This window comes from Zonotrichia albicollis, chromosome 16 (assembly GCF_047830755.1).
Source record: "Zonotrichia albicollis isolate bZonAlb1 chromosome 16, bZonAlb1.hap1, whole genome shotgun sequence".
NCBI classification, from domain to species: domain Eukaryota; kingdom Metazoa; phylum Chordata; class Aves; order Passeriformes; family Passerellidae; genus Zonotrichia; species Zonotrichia albicollis.
This window is the reverse complement of record NC_133834.1, coordinates 14,964,390-14,984,537: the sequence shown is the minus strand read 5'-3', so window position 1 is coordinate 14,984,537 and position 20,148 is coordinate 14,964,390. Positions and strand designations below refer to the sequence as shown.

At 50.9% G+C, this 20,148-nt stretch overlaps 2 protein-coding genes across 7 annotated transcripts in view; one reads left to right on the top strand and one right to left on the bottom strand.

The window, feature by feature from the left end:
* PPL (periplakin) overlaps positions 1 to 5,107 on the top strand; it is a 29,563-nt gene extending 24,456 nt beyond the window's left edge. Inside the window, exon 22 of the mRNA XM_074552582.1 lies at positions 715 to 5,107. Coding sequence (XP_074408683.1) covers positions 715 to 3,399 — 2,685 coding nt within the window. The 3' untranslated portion in view covers positions 3,400 to 5,107. The remainder of the gene's footprint in view (positions 1 to 714) is intronic.
* Positions 4,932 to 20,148, bottom strand: part of UBN1 (ubinuclein 1) — a 29,038-nt gene continuing 13,821 nt past the window's right edge. Inside the window, exons 10-18 of one of the 6 annotated variants that reach the window (XM_074552583.1) lie at positions 19,167 to 19,285; positions 18,573 to 18,695; positions 17,645 to 17,788; positions 14,865 to 14,915; positions 13,764 to 13,806; positions 12,238 to 13,461; positions 10,640 to 10,892; positions 10,265 to 10,354; positions 4,932 to 7,334 (exon numbers count right to left, since the gene is read on the bottom strand). In XM_074552583.1, the coding sequence (XP_074408684.1) occupies positions 7,282 to 7,334; positions 10,265 to 10,354; positions 10,640 to 10,892; positions 12,238 to 13,461; positions 13,764 to 13,806; positions 14,865 to 14,915; positions 17,645 to 17,788; positions 18,573 to 18,695; positions 19,167 to 19,285 (2,100 nt within the window). In that variant the 3' untranslated portion in view covers positions 4,932 to 7,281. The other 5 variants (XM_074552584.1, XM_074552586.1, XM_074552585.1 and 2 more) reach the window with 5 other exon arrangements.

Below are 20,148 nucleotides of genomic sequence, written 5' to 3'. Positions count from 1 at the left end.
AAATGCTCCCTGCTCAGGGTTTGCCACAGCTCAGCTCCCTCCTGTTGCTTTGTTGGAGGCTCCGATCTCCTGGACTGGGTCAGGAATGGCCAGCAGGACCAGGGCAGTGATTGTCCCTCTGTGCTGGCCCTGCTGAGGCACTTGGAGTTCTGTGTCCAGTTCTGGGCCCTTCATAAAAAGAAGGACATGGAATCACTGGAGTGTGTCCAGGGAAGGGAACAGAGCTGGGAAGGAGCTGGAGCACCAGCAGGGGCTGAGGGAGCTGGGAAGGGGCTCAGCCTGGAGAAAAGGAGGCTCAGGGGGGACCTTGTGGCTCTGCACAGCTCCTGACAGGAGGGGACAGCTGGGGGGGTCAGGCTCTGCTCCCAGAGCAGGGACAGGAGGAGAGGGAACGGCCTCAAGTACCAGGAGAAGGTCAGGTTAAACATCAAGAGAAATTTCTTCACTGAACGGGTGGTCAGGCCTTGGCAGGGGCTGCCCAGGGAGTGGTGGATGTGTTCCACCATTCCTGGAGGTGTCCAAGGAACAACTGGACGTGACACTCCATGCTCTGGGCTGGGTGGCAAGGTGGAGATCAGTCGCAGGTTGGACTTGATGATCTTGGAGGTTTTTTCCAACCTAAATGAGTCCATGATTCTGTGATGATAAGCACCAAAAGTGTGATTAACTGGATTTTTTTGGACTAATTTTTTTTGATCCTTTTGCCAACAACAGCAGCCAGATATTCAGGTGACACAAGACTTTGCCCAGACCAGAAAGTCTGTAAGGCCTGTGGAAGAAGTCTGGAAGTTGAAGAAAGAGCTTGAGGATGAGACTCAGCGTCGGCAACAGCTCGAGGCAGAGATTGAAGCCATTCAGAACAACATTGTCCACCTGCAAAACCAGAAACCCCAAGAAACTCTGGTGAAGAAGGAACTGGTGAAGAAGGTGCCTGACCCCCAGCTGGAGGAGAGTTTCCACAGACTGCAGCAAAACCTGGCAGAGGAGCAGCGCAAGAACCAGGCGCTCCAGGACGAGCTGGAGGCTCTGAAAATCCGGCTGCGAGTCCTGGAGCACGAGAAGAGGGAAGGAGGGCAGGAGTACATAGTGAAAGAGGTGCTGAGGATTGAACAAGATAAGGCCCAAGCTGCTGAAATCCTGAAGCTCAAAGAGGAACTGGAAGAGCTCAGGAGGCAGGAAGGAACCAGGGAGAGTGAAGTCATCCTCTTGCGCCAGCAAATTGCTGTGCTGTCCAGCGAGAAGAACAAAGAGCAGGAGAAGGTGACGGAGAAGGAGGTGCTGAAGCTGCAGAACGATCCCCAGCTGGAGATGGAATTCCGGATGTTGCAGGAGACCAAGGAGAGGGAGAGCGCCCTTCGGCAGAAGCACGAGGAAGAGCTCAGCTTCCTCCAGGAAAAGCTCAAGCGTCTGGAGAAGGAGCGGGCCATCGCCGAGGGCAAAATCACCGTCAAGGAGGTGCTGAAGGTGGAGAAGGATTTGGCCATTGAGAGGGAGGTGAACGAGCTCCGGCGCCAGTACGAAGATGAGAAGTCCAAGGGCCGTTCCAACGAGCGGGAAAAGGCTGAGCTGCTCAGGAAGATCCAGCTGCTGGAGGAGGAGAACTCCAAGGTGGTTGTGCAGGAGAAGGTGCGTGAGATTGTGCGCCCAGACCCCAAGGCTGAGAATGAAGTTGCCAACCTTCGCTTGGAGCTGGTAGAGCAGGAGAGGAGGTACCGCGGTGGGGACGAACAGCTGAAGAGCTGCCAGAATGAGCTGGCTGCTCTGAAGAACAGAGGGCCCCTGGTGGAAGTCAAAGAAGTCATTAAGGAGGTCATTAAGTACAAGAATGATCCAGAAACCGAAAAGGAGCTACAGCGACTCCGGGAGGAAATCATAGAGAGGACCGGAGCTATCGAAAGAGCTGACCTGGAGATCTACCAGCTGAAACAAGAGATACAAGCTTTGAAAGACACCAAACCTCAAGTGCAAATGAAGGAAGTTGTTCAAGAAATCCTCCAGTTTCGGGAAGACCCCAAGACTAGAGAGGAGGTAGAGTCGCTGCGAGTGCAGCTGGCAGACGAACAAATGAAGCACATTGACCTGGAGAGGGAACGGCTTCTCCAAGAAGAAAAAGTAAGACTGAAGGAGGAAGAACTTTCCCAGGTGAAGGAGAAGGTGGTCCAGCAGGAAGTAGTGAAGTATGAGCAGGATCCTGCCTTGAAAGCCGAGGTGAACTCCTTCTCGCAGAGCATCGAGAGCGAACTGAAGCAGATCGACGGGCTCCGTGAGGAGCTGCGCAAGCTGCAGAGGAGACGCTCCGAGCTGGAGCGGCAGCTGGAGGAGCTGGAGAAGGAGAGACAGGCCCGCAGGGAGGCCGAGCTGGAGGTGCAGAGGCTCAGGATCCGGCTGAACGAGCTGGAAGAACAGGAAAGAGAAACGACAGAACGAGTGACTGTGAAACAGAAAGTGATCCTTCAGCAAGATCCCCAGCAGGAGAAGGAGCACTCCCTCCTCAAGCTGGAGTTAGAAGAAGAGAAGCACCGCAGGCAAGTCCTGCAAACTGAGCTAGAAGCCCTGAGAAAGAAGCTCCTTTCTTTGGAGAAGATGGAGGTGAAGGAGAAAGTGGTCTTTTCAGAGAGTGTCCAAGTGGACAAAGGAGACACGGAGTACGAGATTCAAAAGCTGAAGAGCAACCTGGAGGAAGAAAGTAGGCGCAAGAGGGAGCTGGATGCAGATATCAACCGCCTGGAAACCAGGCTGTCCGAGGTGGAATTCAACAACTCCAAGTCATCAAAGGAACTAGACTTGTTAAGGGAGGAAAACCACAAGCTCCACCTCGAGAAACAGAACCTACTCATGGAAACAAGGAGACTGCAGTCAGAGATTGAACTCACCGCAACAGAAGCTCAGGATCTGAGAAACATGACCCACGTGGACAGTGGGATAAACCTGGACTCCAGGTTCCAAGCTTTGGAAAGAGAGTTAGAGGATCTGAAGCAGTTATCCAGAGAAAAAGATGCAGAGATTGAGCAACTTCAGAATCGCCTGAAGACAGTGGCTATCAAGAGGGAGCAGCGGGAGAACCACCTGAGGCGCTCCATCGTGGTCATCGACCCCGACACCGGCAAAGAGATGTCTCCAGAGGAAGCTCACGTGTTTGGCCTCATTGAATGGAGCCTGTTCGTCAAACTGAAGAGCCAGGAATGTGACTGGGAGGAGATCTCAATAAAGGGTCCCAACGGGGAATCGTCTGTGATCCTGGACAGGAAGTCTGGCAGGGAGTTCTCCATCGAGGACGCCCTGAAGAGCGGGAGGCTCACGGCGGCCCAGTACGACAGTTACCTCAACAAGGAGATGTCCATCCAGGAGCTGGCAGTCTTGGTGTCCGGAAGCAACTACACAGCGCTCGCTCCACTCTAGAAACTTCACTTCAAGAGCAGCCAGTGAGAGCTGCAGCACCTTGCAGACACCCAGATCACTGCAAAGCCTCGCCCTCCTCCGCCTCTTCCAAACCGCTACAGCCTCTGCCCCGGCCATGCTACGCAGCCACTCCGCTTGTTGTCACACACTGCAGAAACACCGCCCGTAGTGGAAAACATCTGCCAACCTCCTGAAACCCCTCTTCCTCTCTGCCTACCAGAAAACAAGAGAAAAAAGCCTTAGGACAGTGAAGTGCCTTAAGTCCAAAAGACTCAGTAGAACCTGCAGTTTCCTCAACTCCAACTCACATAGTTGTGCACGAAGCTGTGTCAGGAGAGAGACTGAAGGTCCAGGTGAGTCCGAGGTGACCAGCAGGAGCTGGTTACATCAGCTGCATGGTGATAAGCCAGACAGTCCCACCGTGGACAACTGACTCAATGATGGGCTCATCCTCTGAGAAAACCAGCTCTGTGGAAACCAAGGTTTCAGCCCAGAATCACCACGCCAAGACTCACCACCACCATTTGTTCACCTCTGTGCCTGTGCTGCTGGGGAAGAATGAAGGTATATTTTGATGGCACCAGCCACTGATCCAGGAGGAGCATTCACACACCCCAGAGGTCAAGGAAAAGGACATGAAGAGATGGCAGAACCACCAGACACAAGGGGTTGTGCACAGCATGCAGGGGAATCCAATGCAGAGGGCCTCCCACAGGCAGCTCCTTCACTCGTGGTTAAAAGCTGTTAGTGCTGGTGTTTTCCTGGATGGAGTTACATGCAGCTACATGTTTCATTTACTTGTGTAAGGGAATGGGGAATAGAGGGGAATTCTATTTATAGTACAAAATAAAAATGCAGTGGTTCCAATCAGAAGGTGTTTGGTTTTCATTAATTATGGCAGCCTCCTGATCTTTGGGTGTACAAGAAGATGCCATTCAGGAGTCAGAATTCAAACACTAAGATACTCATTTTAGCTGTTGGCTCTTTTCCAAGGGGAAATTGCTGGAGCAGCATTGAAGCTGGAACTAATGAGCAGCAATGGATGGGAGTGAAGTGCACTGAAGAATGGGAGTGACTGCAGAACAGTGGATTTCACTGGGATGGTACCTTTGAGAGCCCATTCACTTCCTTTTGCCCCAGTTTCAGCTAATCCCAAACCCTGGGGAGCTCTGATGTCCACAGAAGCATCATAAGCATTCCCTGCTTATCCCTGCTGGCTCTGGGGATTAACTCCACTATTTTACCTTTGTGTGACTGAAGGGATCAGGGAGGATCTCACTGGTCCTGCAGGGTCTGAGCCCCACATGTCCTTTCCAGCAGAGGCCAACTTCAACCATTAGGAACAGAGGGAATGAGAAGAAACATTCCTACCCAAGCAACAGCTGTAACACAGCTGCCATTCACTCACCACACGGGAGACTTTAAAAGAGTCAATAATTCATTACTCACTCACAGATGAGCATCCAAGCTGCAACAGAAATTCTTGGGAGCAAAGTCAGGGAACTAGAGGTAAGGAGATGGGGAAAAAAGCATTTTGGAAAGTTTGAAACAATTTATTGAGTTGTTCTGTACAAGATTAACATTTTTCATACCACCCCCACCATCTTCAGCAAGACAGTGCCAACACACACATAAAAAAAAATAGAATAGTAAACTGCAGCTCTTACAGCCAAAAGGAACTGCCATCCCCAGGTAAGTGCCATGGGAGCCTATCCCTCCCCATTCCATCCTGGAAGCGCTGCAAGTTGCCTCCCCAAGGCAGAGGTGCCAGCCTGGCTCCCCATCAGCTGCTCTGCGTGGGCCTGCCTTGCTGCCACTCTGCTCCACACCACTCACTCACTCACTATAGCATGTAAAGAAAAAATATCCCACAGAATTTCCACCACATAAACGTTTCCCTGAGGCAAGAGGCTTCGCTAAATTCCTAGAAGGAGAGATTCTGCACACGGGGGCTTCCCAGCAGAAGCATTCAAGTGAAAGCAAAGAGAGGGAGGAGAACCAGTACCTCAGGTCACTCACTGAGAGCCCCTGTCCTGCCAGGAGTCCCAAGCTTTCAGCTCCCAGGGCAAGGTGAAGGTGCCAAGCACCGCTCAGGATGAGGCCTTCAACAGGAACCACACGACATGCACTGCTCAGAGTCCAACAAGAAATGCTGTGCTTCCTCTGACCCACACCAGTTCTGTCTTTGGCTCTTCTGCTACAACCTAGGTATTTTCTGTAAACAGACTTGAAATCTGAGCTGTGTCCATTAATTTGAAATACAATCAACTCACTGATCTCGGGCAGTTATGTATCAGCTCAAATTGAAAACAGTCATTTTCAGATCTTAACAAAAACCAGAGGAAACTAAAGCAGACATTTGCTGGCATCCTGGGCTCAGCATCCTTCCCCAAAGCTCAAGGAGGAAGCTGCAAGCTTTTCCTTGGAATACCAGTAAATTCTACATGGATCAGCACTACCCCTGCACAACTGGGACGTGGCTGGGGGGCCTGAGAGAAGACAGACTGGGCAGAGCAGGAAACCAAACCTCAGAAAGCTCAGGTGGAGCCCCAGCCTGCCCTTAGCCTGAAAGGGGGTGCACAGGGGGAGTATTTAGCTCTGAAGTGAAAAATGGACAAGAGAAGACACCCCCAGACTGTAGCTGGTCCCTGTCCCTGCAGCTGTGCTGAGCACATGATCCTGGTGCAGGCACCACTGAGGTGCATTTCTCTGGAATTCATTGGACACGTCGTGACCTTGGTTCATCTCACTCATTCCCTCTGCCCACCAAATTGATCCTAACTCACAACCCTAGGAAAGAATGGCTTTAGGGGAGGGCCTGGGACCCACCTGCACAGACTGGGATGGGAACTGGTGCTCCTGCTGGATTTGGGACTGTGCTCAGTCACCAGGTCACCACTCAAGTCCAGACAGTGCAGCTTTTTTTTTTTTTTCTTCTGATGTGCAACCATAAAAAGCTCTATTAAATAAACCAGAATACATTTTAAATACAGAATGATTAAAAAAGGGTTGAGGAGCACACAAAATAGGGCTGAAATGTGTGTCACTAGTCCATTCTTGCTCCACCATAAAAGGCACTGGAATTATGTCTTCCCATCCATGTGACATGCTAAGAGGTGTCCCATTCAATCCAATGCATTCGATGGCAATGAGGATAAAACTGAGCAGGAAAAAAGCATCCCTTTGGAGGGAAAAAAATCCAAAAACTCAAAAGAAGTAGAATTCTAAAAGTCGATGACTGCATCTAAAAATGTCTTTAGTCTCTAGAGAGTCTTCCTTCTCCTCCAGAGGGGAACATCAGGTGGTTCCTCAGATTCACCACACAGGAAATGTTAAATCCTCCAATGAAGTGTAGCACAGTTTTATAGTACAATTGGAAAGTTCCTCAAATGTCTTCAAGAAAGCACTGGCAGTGCTAGAATTATCCAAGTATATCCAAAGCAGAAGAAAGAAGCACCTTTCATACCCTCCACAGGGAGACCAAGGAGGTAACTGGACTTGGAGGTACTTGGCAGCTACAGACACAGGAGGGTGGGAATCCACTGCAGGACCAGCCCAGCCTCCCTGAGAGTTCCAGCTCCTGCCAGTGCCAGGGAATGCAGGAAGGGCAGCAGCAATGAACAGTGCTACAAAAGGCTCCTCTCACCAGGGCATGGCTCCAAGTGGCCCCAGGTGTGGGGCTCAGCTCTGAAAGCCTCTGAGCAGACGCCCCGATGAGTTCCTTGTTGCAGTTCAGTCTCTCCAGTTGTCATAAAAAAAAGAAATAGGAAAAAAAAGGAAAAAAAAAAAAAGAAATCAAAAGACACAGCTGGTATCCAAAGTCCATGAGCTGTTCCTCTGGGTTTTATCCTATGGGTGCTGGAGCTCCCCTCCTTGCAGGCGTCACAACTTGCGCTGCTGTGCATTGGACCCTTTGCCGTGAAGCTGAGAAGCATCTGAAAGAAAATAAAACAGCTGGGAAGGGGCTCAGCAACCCCCAAAGGGCAGCTGGGACAGCCAGGCCTCTGCACAGAGTTTGGAAAGACCTACAGACCTACTCCTCCTTCCCAGCACCAAGGGATGCAGAAGAAGAGGATGTGCTTGGAGACATCTCTGCCCTGGAGCAGCCTCTGAGGAAGGGACAAGGGAAGCACTGAGGGTCCCCTGTGGGCTCCCAGCAGAAGCCCCAGGCACAATCCCAGCTGCCAGGGAGCTCCTCAGCCTGTGCCCTTCTCTAAATCCCCCCTGCCACACCTCCCCCTCCAGGAATCCCAAAACACATGCTGTGGTTGCCTTGCCCCGAAGGTGGTTGGAAATAACCTGTTGTACATTTTTGCTGTTGTAATCACAGAATCACTGAGGTTGGAAAAGACTTCCAAGAGCATGGAATCCAACCTGTGACCCATCCCCAGCTTGTCCCCAGCCCAGAGCACTGAGTGCTGTGTCCAGGCCTTCCTTGGACACCTCCAGGGATGGGGACTCCAAACCTTCCTGGACAGCCCCTGCCAATGCCTGACCACCATTTCCATACAGAAACTCCTCCTGATGTCCAACCTAAACTTCCCCCTGTCTCCTCTTGTCCTGTCACTGGTTGTGTGGGAGAAGAGGCCAACCCCTCACCTAGAAACCCGTTTTAGCTAGGGCTTTAAGTGCTTTATTGATTATTTTTTTGAACTATTTAATTAGGTGCTTTTTAAATGAAGGCTTTAGGTGCCCACTGATAGCAACAGGATCCATAGGAATCTCACCACTGATGGAACAGAAAGGAATGGATGTGGAGGACAAGAGAAAATGCACTGAAGAGAGAAAAAGGAAGGAAGTTTAAGGAAGCAGAAGTTTTCCAGGAGCAATCAACACCACTTCAGACTGTGAAGGACAAATGGGAGCACTGAGACGTGCAGCTAAGCAGCAGTGGCACCCAGCAGTGCAGCAGCAGCCTCTCCTCCAGGCCAACAACAGCTCCTCTGCATGCAAGAGCTCAGCCCAGCACATCCCATCTCCACATTCCCAGCACAAGGAGCCTCCACCAGCAACAGAAGCACCAACCACGCACAGGCAAGCTCTGGATGCTCTTTGCTCAGAGGCTGTTGGATGTACATGGACATAAAAGCACTTTTATTTAAGGCATCGACATTTCCTTGCACTTGCAGCAACCTCCCAGGCAGCTCCAGTGCTCAGACACAGCAATGCAGCTGTGGGCAGGTGTTGGCACAGCTGGTGCCACAAAACACAGGAATTCATTTTAAGGTTATGGGAGTCACTTAAATATCTGCTGTGTTCTCCTCCAAAACACCAGAACTGGGAATGTTCCAAGAGATGGCAGCACCAGGCTCCATCCCCAGTCTTTAAGTGAAAACACCAAGTGAGAAAGGAGGTCCTTGCTGAGCTGGATCCATGGTCAATTCTCCTTCACTTATTCCCAGTGGTCTTTTGTCTTCTGGCCCTGCACCCTGCTGAAGAATTCATCAAAAAATTCTTCTGTTATAAGCCCTCTGAACAACAGTGATCACTCTGAACTCCCTAAACTAAAGGGACAAAGAGCTGCTCCTCAGTGACATGGAATAAACTCCACAAGCCCTGTGCTATGTCTGATCTCATTCCAGAAGTGTGATTTACAAACAGGAAGGAAGGTTCTGTCCCACCAGTGATCACTGCCAGGACCTTCTTCATCTCTGCCACACCAGCATGGCACAACCCACATCAAACTTAACCAGAGGAAACAAACCAAACCAACTCTTTGCAGTTTCCTGAGAGCACAACACACTCTTCCTTCTCCAGCCAACAAGCACCGTGCTCAGCACTCAAGGGCTTTTGATTCCATGACTCCTCCAGGAGGTTACATGGTTATCCATGCACACAGCACAGGGCCAGGCTAGCACCCCTAAATCAGGCTCACTTAGCCCAGGAAGGCCATCCCAGCAGGAGCAGGTCTAAGATAATGGCACTGAACTGCACCAAAGTGCTAAAGAACACACCCAAGAAAGCAGAAATGAGAATTATCAGGGGAATGAGCAGATCCCTGGAGCAGGTAAGAATGATCTGCTGGCACTGAATTTCAATTTTCCTTACTTCTCTTCTTTGGAAAACTCCTGTTTTATGCATCACTTCTGCAGGCATGAAACTGGGGCAGGAACAGGCTTAACTGCCAAATCCTCACGTTGTGAGCAGCAAGAGGAGCAATCTGCATTTACACTACAAACTTGTTGTGAAGGAGATGCTGGCAATTAACTCAGTGCACAGACACAAGACAGTCTGGTCTGACACATTTTATGTAGGCCACCAGGAACAAAACTCCCCAGAGCTGGAATATTCATTCCAGGGCTGTCCTGGCAGGCTGTGCAAACAGGCACAGCTTTCATCCTGGCAGGATAATTCAGAGTATCTGCAGGAAGCAACACTTGCTGTAAGCACTGAGGACTCATCATTCCAGAAACCACAGAATCCCAGGATGGTTTGATTGGAAGGGACCTCAAAGCCCATCTTATTCCACCCCCTGCCATGGGCAGGGACACCTTCCACTATCCAGGCTGCTCCCAGCCCTGCCCAGCCTGGCCTTGGGCACTGCCAGGGATCCAGGGGCAGCCACAGCTGCTCTGGGCACCCTGTGCCAGGGCATGCCCACCCTCACAGCCAAGAATTTCTTCCTAATCATGGAATGGTTTGGGTTGGAAGGGACCTTAAAGCCAATCTTATTCCACCCCCTGCCATGGCAGGGACAGCTTCCAGCAGAGCAGGTTTCCCCCAGCCCCTCACTGTGTACCTCAGAGAGGCATTAGAGACAAGCACAGAGCTGGAAAACATGGAAACCCCTTTGGCTGCAGCCCTGGATCTGCTGAGATAGAGGGAGACTCACGAGGCAGAAGGACAAACACATCTGAGAAGTTACCTGGCAAACTCTGTGGTAAGTGAGTGGCCAGGGCAGAGTGTGGGAGTGGCGCTGCGTGGTGGGGGCTGGAGTGCAAACCAGCCAGAAGACCTAGAGAGAAAAACAAAGAGAGGACAGAGAAAAAGGAACAAATACACATCCAAGACAGAATGAGCAGAGGAGCTGCAGCAATTAGCAGAGGTCGGGTTCCAGTTATTGGCACTTCTGGGTGAGCTCTAGGGATGTTCTCCAAACTGCTGGAGATACAAAAGCAGGGAGCACAGCACGAAGCAACAGCCAGAGAGATGGGCTGGTGTGCAATGGGGCAGCCCAGCAGAGCACTGATGGTCTAGGTGACAGCACAGGTGACACACAGGTGACCAGCAGGATACTCACTGTGCCCGAGGCCGTGGTGGAAAGTTCCTGGAGCAGGTCCTGTAACTATTGCATCCTTGGAAACTCCTGCTTTGGGGGAGGAGTCGGAACTGAAGGAGATGACATGGAGAGGGAAAGAATGAATAGGAGAGATAATACCTAACGGGGTGGAGCTCAGGGCAGCTGGCAGCTTTGGGTTGTTGGACTTGTAGGATGGAGCCAGTACACTTAAGGAGGAAGAGCTTGTTAGCAGCACAGCTCCACTAGTTCCTTTCTGCAAAGCAATGGGAAAGGTCAGTCAGGAGAGGGAGAATCAAGGCACAGCATCATTCAACTTACAGATCTGCAAAACACGGAATGCTTGAGAATTCCCCCTTGGAAAAGCACCCTCCCAGCCAGGGCCCAACACTTGAGGCCATCTGCAGATGGACACTGGCAAGCCAGCTCCTCTGAATGTGGCCACACTGGATGTGCCCCCATGACTCCCTTGCTGGGAATTGTGCCTCCATAAGGCAGAGGAAAAGTTTCCACACTGCCTGTGAGTTCCAGGGGTTTGCTTCCCACTCACTTATGGCAGCACACACTGCTGACAACTCCAGGCACTGAGGTGTGACACCCAAGGCACCCCAGGAGGTTATTTAGGATCTCTCTCATGGAGACAGGCACCACTGAGGAGCTCTCTAGCTCAGGAACAGAGAAGCTGCATCAGCTGAGCAGTACATGCCTTCCATTTAAACACACTCCTTGTATTTCCCAGCTCTTTCCATGGGGTACAAAGGAAGGCAGGTATGAGCAGCCAACAACAAATTGATATAACATTAGGAACTATTACTTTTTTGCTATAGATAAAAATGAAACCACTTATATCATTAATATTGTATTAACACAAGTCTGTACTGACAACCCAGAAGTCCTTCCTGAAATGTTCTATTCTAACAAATATTGGGAAAATTTCTCCACGGAAAGGATGGTCAGGCACTGGCACAGCTGCCCAGGGAAGGGGTGGAGTCACCACATCTGGGAAGATTTAAAAGCCATGGGGATGTGGCACTGGGGACATGGCTCAGAGGTGGCCTTGGCAGTGCTGGGGGAGTGGTTGGAGTCATGATCTTATAGGGCTTTTCCAACCTGAATAATTCCATGGTTCTATAACCACAGATTATTCATTCTATGGGCCAGTCATGACAAAAGTGGCAATAATACTAAAGTGACTTGGAATAATTTAAAGAAGGCTAAGTTTGTAGATCTAATTAATAGTAAATTCATCATTATACTTTTAGTTTATGCAATGAATTTTATCTCTTGTGATAAATTACCTTACTGTGCTTTCTCTTAATCCAAATGAGAGCCCTATTGTCCCCATAACTCACAGAGCCAGGGCAGGACCATGACACAGCCTGGGCAATAACTGCCCTTTGGAAGGCAGCACAGTATTCAGCTAAGGCATTATTTAAGCTGAAAGTGAAAACTGGAATTGTGGAGGGCAAGCCCAGGGCAAAGGCCACACCTTCCTAGTCTAAAGCAGCTGAAATCCAGAGAGTCATTCCAGATTTTGTTTTGAAGTGCCCCCTTCAGGGCAGCAGTGAGCAGGAGCTGCCGGCGCAGCAGGGCCCCCTTACCGGCACAGAGGTAGAGGCTGCGGTGCTGCTGACCACAGCTGGCTTTAGGGACGAGGTCAGCAGCTTGGCCACGCCCTGGGTGCCCCCGCTGGAATCCCCGTTGGAGCCCCCAGGAGGTGCCACCAGGGTCAGCTTCTGGGCCACGGGAGGTTTCTTCACTGAGGAGCCCGAGGCGGGGCGGCCCGAGGCCGAGCCCGGGGACGGGGCTGCAACACCGGGGAGCAAAGTCCCAGAGGAGCTGCCCTGGCTGGCAGGAGCTCCAGAGGAGCTGCTGGAAGAAGCCCCGTGCTTGGAGAGGGAGCCAGCGACAAAAGGGGATTTGTAAGATTGTCCTGAAGAGCCGGAGCCGCTCGAGTGCTTCCCGGCGTAGCTGAGAGAGGAGGAGGACAAGCCTTGGCCCTTGTGGGAGCTGCTGGAGTTCTGGGTGCTGCCTGGGGACGCGGAGGAATGGAAGCTCTGAGCTTTGGTGGATGACTTGACCTGCTGGAGGAGGGAGCGCTGGGGCAGGGGGGTGGAGGATTTGGGATTCTGCAGTTTGACAAAGGGAGCTGGGGAGGTGAAGGGTTTCTGGAGCTGAGCACCAGGGTGGAACACCTTCACCTGAGCGCCCGGCACCGGCGCCGAGGCCGGCGGCCCGTGGCCTGGCCTGACCACGCTGTGGTGCTTCTGTTTGGCCTGGTGGGCATCAGGAAGGATTTTGCTGGGGGAGGCTTGGCAGGAATGCTCTTTGTAATTAGAGTTCTCTGTCTTCTTGTCTTGAGAAGACTGGCCCAACGCCAGGGCCTGCTCAGCGAGGAAGTTTAGAGGAGACTGGAGGGAACCGGAGGACGATGAAGGGGAAGGGTTGGGCTTTGGAAATGTCCTCTTCTCCTCTGAGGATGCAAGAGCTGGGATCTTCTCTGGTGGAGCTTTTGGAGCTGCAGGAAGAGTAAAGTCAGGGCTCCCTGCTGCCCTGCTGTTGAGCACAGCCAGTTCCTTGGACACGGCTTCCAGGGAGGAGGTGGGGTTGTGAATCAAGTCCTCATCCAAGGAATCATCCTTGAAGGTGGCAGGAGCAGCAGTGCTGCTGGCAGCCTGGGCTGTCCCAAGCGACAGGAGCTCCCTGGTTTGGGCACTGATGCCCAGGGCTCCTCCCTGGGCCTCTGAGGACATGGCCAAGGAGCTGCTCGAGTGCAGGGAGGGGACAGACACCGACAGCTTCTTGTCTGGCTTGCAGGAAGAGTCCTGGAACAACATCACAGAAAGCACAGTCAGGAGAGATAGGGTTTACTGCTGAGAAGGAGAGGGAGGGTTCACAATCTGGGGATAAAAGGCAGGACACACATATTCTGTGCCCATGAGCTCCCACTTCCCTCCCAGCTGCCACTGCCATCAATTTTAGCTGCTGTTCCAGTGTTTTTTCCAAGCCAAATACTGAGCAGAGCCATTTCACAGGAGCTGATACAAAGCTCAAACACAGGGTTCAGGGTGGCAGTCACTTGCCATTTGGCACACACCAACCCTGAGAACCAGAAAAGAGAACTCACCTTCACTTTCACCTTGGTAGGAGCTATAACCTTCTTTTTCGCCCTGTTTGGAGGAAGACAAGAAAAACATGGCTGAGTGACTGCCCCAGGGAAGGAGCCGGCCAGGGAGCACTCCTGGGCCCTGCTGGTGATGATCCACTGAGTCTTTGCAGGGAACAGAGGCAGCATCTCAGGTTGCTAGGATTCAAAAGCACATGACATTTGGCTGCTGCTCTTGGAAGCCCCAGCTCCCACCAGGGAGTGGAGCAGAGCCTTGGAATGGCAGCAGAGCAGTGAAACACCCACACACACATCTGCAGCAGCTGCAGGACCCCACTGCTGCCCTCCTACAGCGAGGCCCAGAGAGAAACTGGCACAGAGACTGTTCTGCAGAAGTTACACCCTTCTTTTTGGTTCCCAGAAGAAGCAAAAGATGCAAAAGCATCTGCCAAACTCCCAGAGAACAGATCTGGTCAGATGCAATCTCTGGTACAAGACACCCCTGAGCTGCTGGGTGTGTGGCTGGGGGAAGGATGACTCCACACCCTATTCCACTTCCCCTCACTCACCAGTGCCAAGAACAGGACAGTCTGCCAACTGACACCAGCCTAAATCCACGTCCTCATCTGTTAACAACCACCAGCAAGATCCACGAGACCCTTTGGATTAAAGCCCCTGCCCAGGTGGATTCTGATGGCTCTTGTGAACCTGCTGCACCCACCTTCACCAGTGTGAGCTCATGGTGCCCCTCCTTGAACCAGGCAGCAAGAGAGAGGGAATGCAGAACCCAGCAAGGACCAACAGAACGGGCTGCAGAAATCACACTCCACCTGACCTCCCTGAGCCTCCCAGGCCCAGCACAGAGGCTTCACTCCAGGCTGTAGAACCAGAGCTAACCTGGCTTTAAAGCTGTTATTGTTGAGCTTGCTGAAGGCTAAAGCACCTGAGGGAAGTGTTGGGAGATGTCACACACAAGCAGCTGCTGTCCCTAGAGCTCCCCAAAGGAAGCAGCACTGATCTATGAGGGGGAGCCAAGCAAGCTCAGGTGCTCCTGCAGGATCCCCCAGGCCCCAGGGATGGAGAGGAGCAGTTGTCACTCCAGAGGAAGGCTGTGATACTCACAGGACTGATGTGAGGTGTCCGTGCACACGCCTGCTCTCCTTAAACAGTGTCCTAAGAAGGGAAGAGAGCAATGAGAAGTGATATCCAGCAAGACCCAGTAGAGCAGCTGGGATCACTGGAGACAGAGCTGCACAGCACTGCAGGGGACTTGGTGAGACTGAAACCACAGAGAGCAAACCAACATTCAGCCCTTTGCCAGGAGGATCATCCTGAGCTGCCCCACACAGTTCTCTCTCTGGGCAGCAATGCTTGTAGGCACTGCAAAGGCCACTGAGGCAGTGGTTGGACAATGCCTAAGGAAAGAGCTCAGCCAGCTTAAAAAGCCAACTGAGGGGCAGGATCATCACTCAGGGCCTTCCTGCTGCCAGACATCATCCAAGAGCTCTTCAGCCTGCAGGGAGAAAGTTCCCTTCCCGTGCCTCTCAGGCAGCAATGAAGGAGAGAAGGGTCTGTGCTGCCTTTGTGCCCAGCCTGGAGCTGAGGTGACCCTGTACACCACAACCCTTGCTGGAAGGACTCACTGAGCACAGCCATAGACTGAGCTTCATCCAAAGCCTGCACTACTGAGGGTAAAGCAGAGTCTCCCCCAAAAACACTCTGATCCAAACCAGCTGCCATTCAGCTGCCCTCCTACATGGCAGGAAGGAGTTACAAACATTCCTGGCACATGGAATGGGATTCCTGGCTGGTATTAACAGACTTTTGTCTTATTTTTTCTCTTAAAAAGCAAGCTTATGTTAACCTAACATTCTGTTAATCACCTCTTAGTGCTAATGGAGGAAACAGACTCATGGCAGGGTCTCTCTAACTCATCCATGAAATTGCTGCTCTACCTTCAAGCTCCTCTCACAGATGAACTTCTGAGACCATGATGACAGTGAATCAAGCTGACTTATCCAAGGAATTGTTACAGTTTTCCTAGAGCCACCAATCCCTCCCATGACTGTCACTCTACCCTCTGTCTTTAAACCACCAAGTCAGAGAATATCTTGGGTTGGATGGGACCCAGAAAGATCAAGTCCAACTCCAGGTGCCAGCAGGAGAAACCACTGTCCTTCAGCCATTGGAAAGCAACCAGGAAATCCACTTTTACTGAGGTATTACTTACTGTCCTTAATTCCACTGGAAGTGCCTCCTACACTGAGGCTTTGTGAACACCTGAATGCCCAAGAATGGTTTCACCATCAAACTTGAAGATTTTAATTTCCATTTATTCAAAGAAAAGTGTTTAAAACTTGGCAAGCTGAGACCCTCAGGCTGGGTATATCTTCATTAACTAAGCAGGAATCTTCTCCCACCTCCTCATGCCACCTTTCAGCTCCTGCACCACCACACCACAAGCATGCTGAGCACTGAGCTTCCAGTGCACATGCATCAAACAGCCTTCATGGACTTCTCCAAGTGCATTTCTGATGTGCCACTCATACTTACTGCTCTCAGGAGCTGCTACCTACATCTTCCTTCACCCCCCAACACCCAGAAGGCAAATTCAGCAGAGAACCCAGCAGAGAAAACAGCACTGGTGAAATGCAGAGACAGATCATGGAACAGCTTGGGTTGGAAGGAACCCTAAAGGTTCCAAAGTAAGACTGCAGACTTGTCCTTGCTTTGAAAGTACTGAGCAAAACAAAGCAGGCCAGAAGGTGGTGACAGCCCCAGCAGAGGGACTGTGCCATTTGTGTGGCTCTCTGCCATTGCCAGCTCAGGGCAGGGATGATGGAGAGTGGGAAAGAGCAGGAAACAGCAGTGAGGGTGCAGAAACCACACCAGATTCTACTGACTTAAATAAGCCCCTACAACTTTTCTACTTCGCCTTGTTTTGAGAGTACTCCAGAGAAGAGTTCCCAAAGTGTCTGGAAAATGTATCCTTTGTGATTACAAAGGGATCTTTTGTGATACAGAGCCAAGAAAGCAGATATTGGCCTGTGGGCCTGAGCTCAGAGCCAGTTCAGTGCCAGTGGCACCTGTGTGACACCACCATGGCACCAAGGCTGCTCAGCCCTGGCTGCACTCAGGCATTTGGGAGGTGAGAAGGGACAGAGGCAGGGGAGAGGGCAGGGCTGCCATCCTCAGGGCCCTTCCCAGGCTGGAGAAAGGGACCAACACAAACCTTGTGAAGCTCAGTGAGATCCAGCACTAAGTCCTGCAGCTGGCATGGAACAGCCCTGGGCAGAGCCCTGCAGGAAAGGGCCTGGGGCTCCTGGGGGGCAAGGGAAGGGAAGCATTGCTGCAGAGGTGTCTGATCAGCACCTGGGAGGACACATCTGGACACAGACCCAGCTTCAGGGTCCCCACAATCCAAGAGAGATGCCAGCAAACTGGAAACATCCCAAGGAACAGGGACACAGGACAGCCAAGGAGAGGTGGAGGGAACTGGGTTTGCTCAGCCTGGAAAAAGAGAAGCCCCAGGAGAAGCCCCAGGAGGAGTCTAATGGCAGTTTTCCACTACCTAAAGAGTGGTGGGGACAGGAACAGGATGGAGCCAGACCTTTCTCAAAGGTGCACAGTAAAAAACAAAAGCAGGCAATATTCAGTTCAGTGCAGCAAGGGGAATTCTTACAGGAAATAAAGAGAAAAGATCTCATGAAGAATGATCAAGTACCAGAACAGGAGCCCAGAGATGCTGTGGTAAACTCCATCCTTGGGAATTTCCAAAATTCCACATGCCAAAGCCCTGAGCACTCTGATCTAAGTCTGAAGCCAGCCATTCCCTGAGCAAGGGTAGCACTAATGGCCTTCCCAGGTCCCTTGGGACAAGGAATCCCTTGGTTCTTGCTCACCTGGCCTGCATCCAGCCTTTTGGCCAAAGGGGCTTCACCTCTCCTTCTAGGAAGGTCTTCACATAATCCTCTAGAGACTGAGCCTTATTCTTGTCAAGGTCATAACCATCCAATTTAATCTTCACCAAGTGGCAAAGCAGCTCCCTGAGGAACAGGAAGATTTCACATACAGTTATGCAGATTGACCTTTCCCACTTGGAGATCATTCTCTTTATCCAGGCTGGATAAATTCACCAAGACACAACCCTGCACTGCCTCCTCAGGAAAAGAGAAGGGAAAGGCACAGTCTGTGTGTGCACAGGGAGAAAAGTCTTGTTGCCCCTTCCCAGTGTGATCTTCTGAAGCAGCTGAGGCAGCAAACCAGTGCCAGAGCCACAGGCACCAGTAACAACCACAGCACTGAACCTCTCTGCAAGGAAGCACAGCTGGCTGTGTCCTACATGGATCAGCAGCACAGACTGATTTGTTCCAGAATAAGAAGAAAAAGACAGCAGGACTGATTTTCCTTTTACCCTTTGTCACTCTCCCCTGCTCTCAGCACTCCCTTTTCTGTCAGCCCCAACTCCAGGGGCAGCAGAACCCAACAGCTTCAACTGCTTCCAGAACCAGAACCCGGGCATGTCAAAGTCTGGGCTGTAGGATGCCAGCAATTCAGCTGAATCCCTTCTGCTCCCAAAGATCTGATTCTCTTTTGGACTCTGCACAGAGGCTCTCAGCCCTTCTCTCAGGGTTAGCCTGGGCCTGAAATCAGCTTCAGGGTGAGATGCAATAAATGCAGCAATGGCTTCCACAACCAACACCACGAACCTCCACGCTGACTGCTCCTACAGGTGCTTTGTAAACAAAACATAGACTCCAAAATGCTTCACTGCCAACTGCAAAGAGTAAGACAGGTCATGAATTTGCTTAATATCTGAGTTATTCAAACCTGATTTCATCATTCCACTGGAATTTCTTCCGCGGGCCCGCGACACGCTTCCCTCCCTTTTCTTCATCCTCATCATCATCAGAACAAACTCGCTGTTCTTTGTCTTTTTCCTCTTCCAGCATCCTAAAATGGAGACAGAAAAGGTGGAAGTGATCATCCTGCAGGTACAAGTAGATACTTAATCTGCAGTATGAAGTAGATTAAGTATCTCTGAACAGCACTGGACAGGGGTCTCAGTATCAGCAATCTCTGGCTTAGGGTGCAAGCTGAGCCATGGGCTGAAGGTTAAGAAATCTCCCAATATTTTGTAACAGAGATGATGGGACTAATGCATCCTGACTGTGCCCAGGCTGCCATGTTGCCAAGGACATGCCTGCACATGCAAAACCCTTCAGCCAGGCTCTGTTCCATCAGTGCTGCTGTAGCTGGCATGGCCACAGACAGCACAAAGAGCACACACAGCTCAGTCAGGCCAATCAGCAAGTGTAACCCACGGAACAAAAAGAGGTGGCAAACTTCAGGAGAGCAGCCCAGGCCACAGGGAGCCTGCTGGGAAAAGCCACAGAGGGGGAAATGAGCAAATGGGGAGCTTACTTGGCAAACTTGGCCTGAGTATGGGCTTGGCACTCCTCCTGGTACTTGGCCACCTGCTCTGGCATGGCCCTTCCAATGGCTTCCTTCAGCTTCTGCAGAGGCTCCTTCAGGCGCCCCCCCTGCAGCGAGCACAGAGCTGTCAGCACAACAGCCACCACTGCCTGGTAACTCACACACACTCCCTGCATTTACACAAGCCTGAGCAATAATCTCTATTAAGAAACCTATACTTTTATACCTTAGTTCACTACAGGAGGAATTGATTAGTTCTTTAATTAAAACATTGTCACCATTAGTTAATTAACAAATCATCCTTTGGTCAACAAATCTCCATTAGACATTCCACATTACACATGTTCACAATAGCAGGTGCAGCAAGTTAAGAATTGTTTCTCATTCTTTTCTCTGATATTCTTACAGGTTTTTCCCAGAATGATGCCTGGTAAAGTGTCAGAACCCAGGACACCCCTCTGGCTGCCCTGGATGGCTCGAGCCCCTGGGAGAGGGCTCAGAGACCTTGGCACAGAGCCCAAGACACCTGTGGCTTTGATTTTAACCCATGGAGAAAATTACCAACTTTATGTGAAGGTCTACAAGCCACGGGAGTTTAAGTAGAATGATACTTAATTTGTCACAGGGTGAAAAAGTAAAATTTTGAGGTTTTTATAATGGGGCTTCAGAAATCAAGATGGGGGGATTTGGGCATGCCTTGTCATTCTTCTTAGCCTCCATCTTCTGGGTGATGGTGGCACTTGTGGATTGGTTTAGAGTAGAAACACACTGTCTAACATAGGTGATAGGTATTTGAACATTATTATGAATAAAGTACAGGTAGTTTTTAGTATAAAAAGATAACACCACCCCAAGGGCGGTCAGTGTGCCTCTACCCTGCTAGACAGACCTCAGCAGGTCAGAAAAGAATGTTAGATAGATAACAAATAAATAGAATGACAAATAAATAGAATAACAAATAAATAGAATG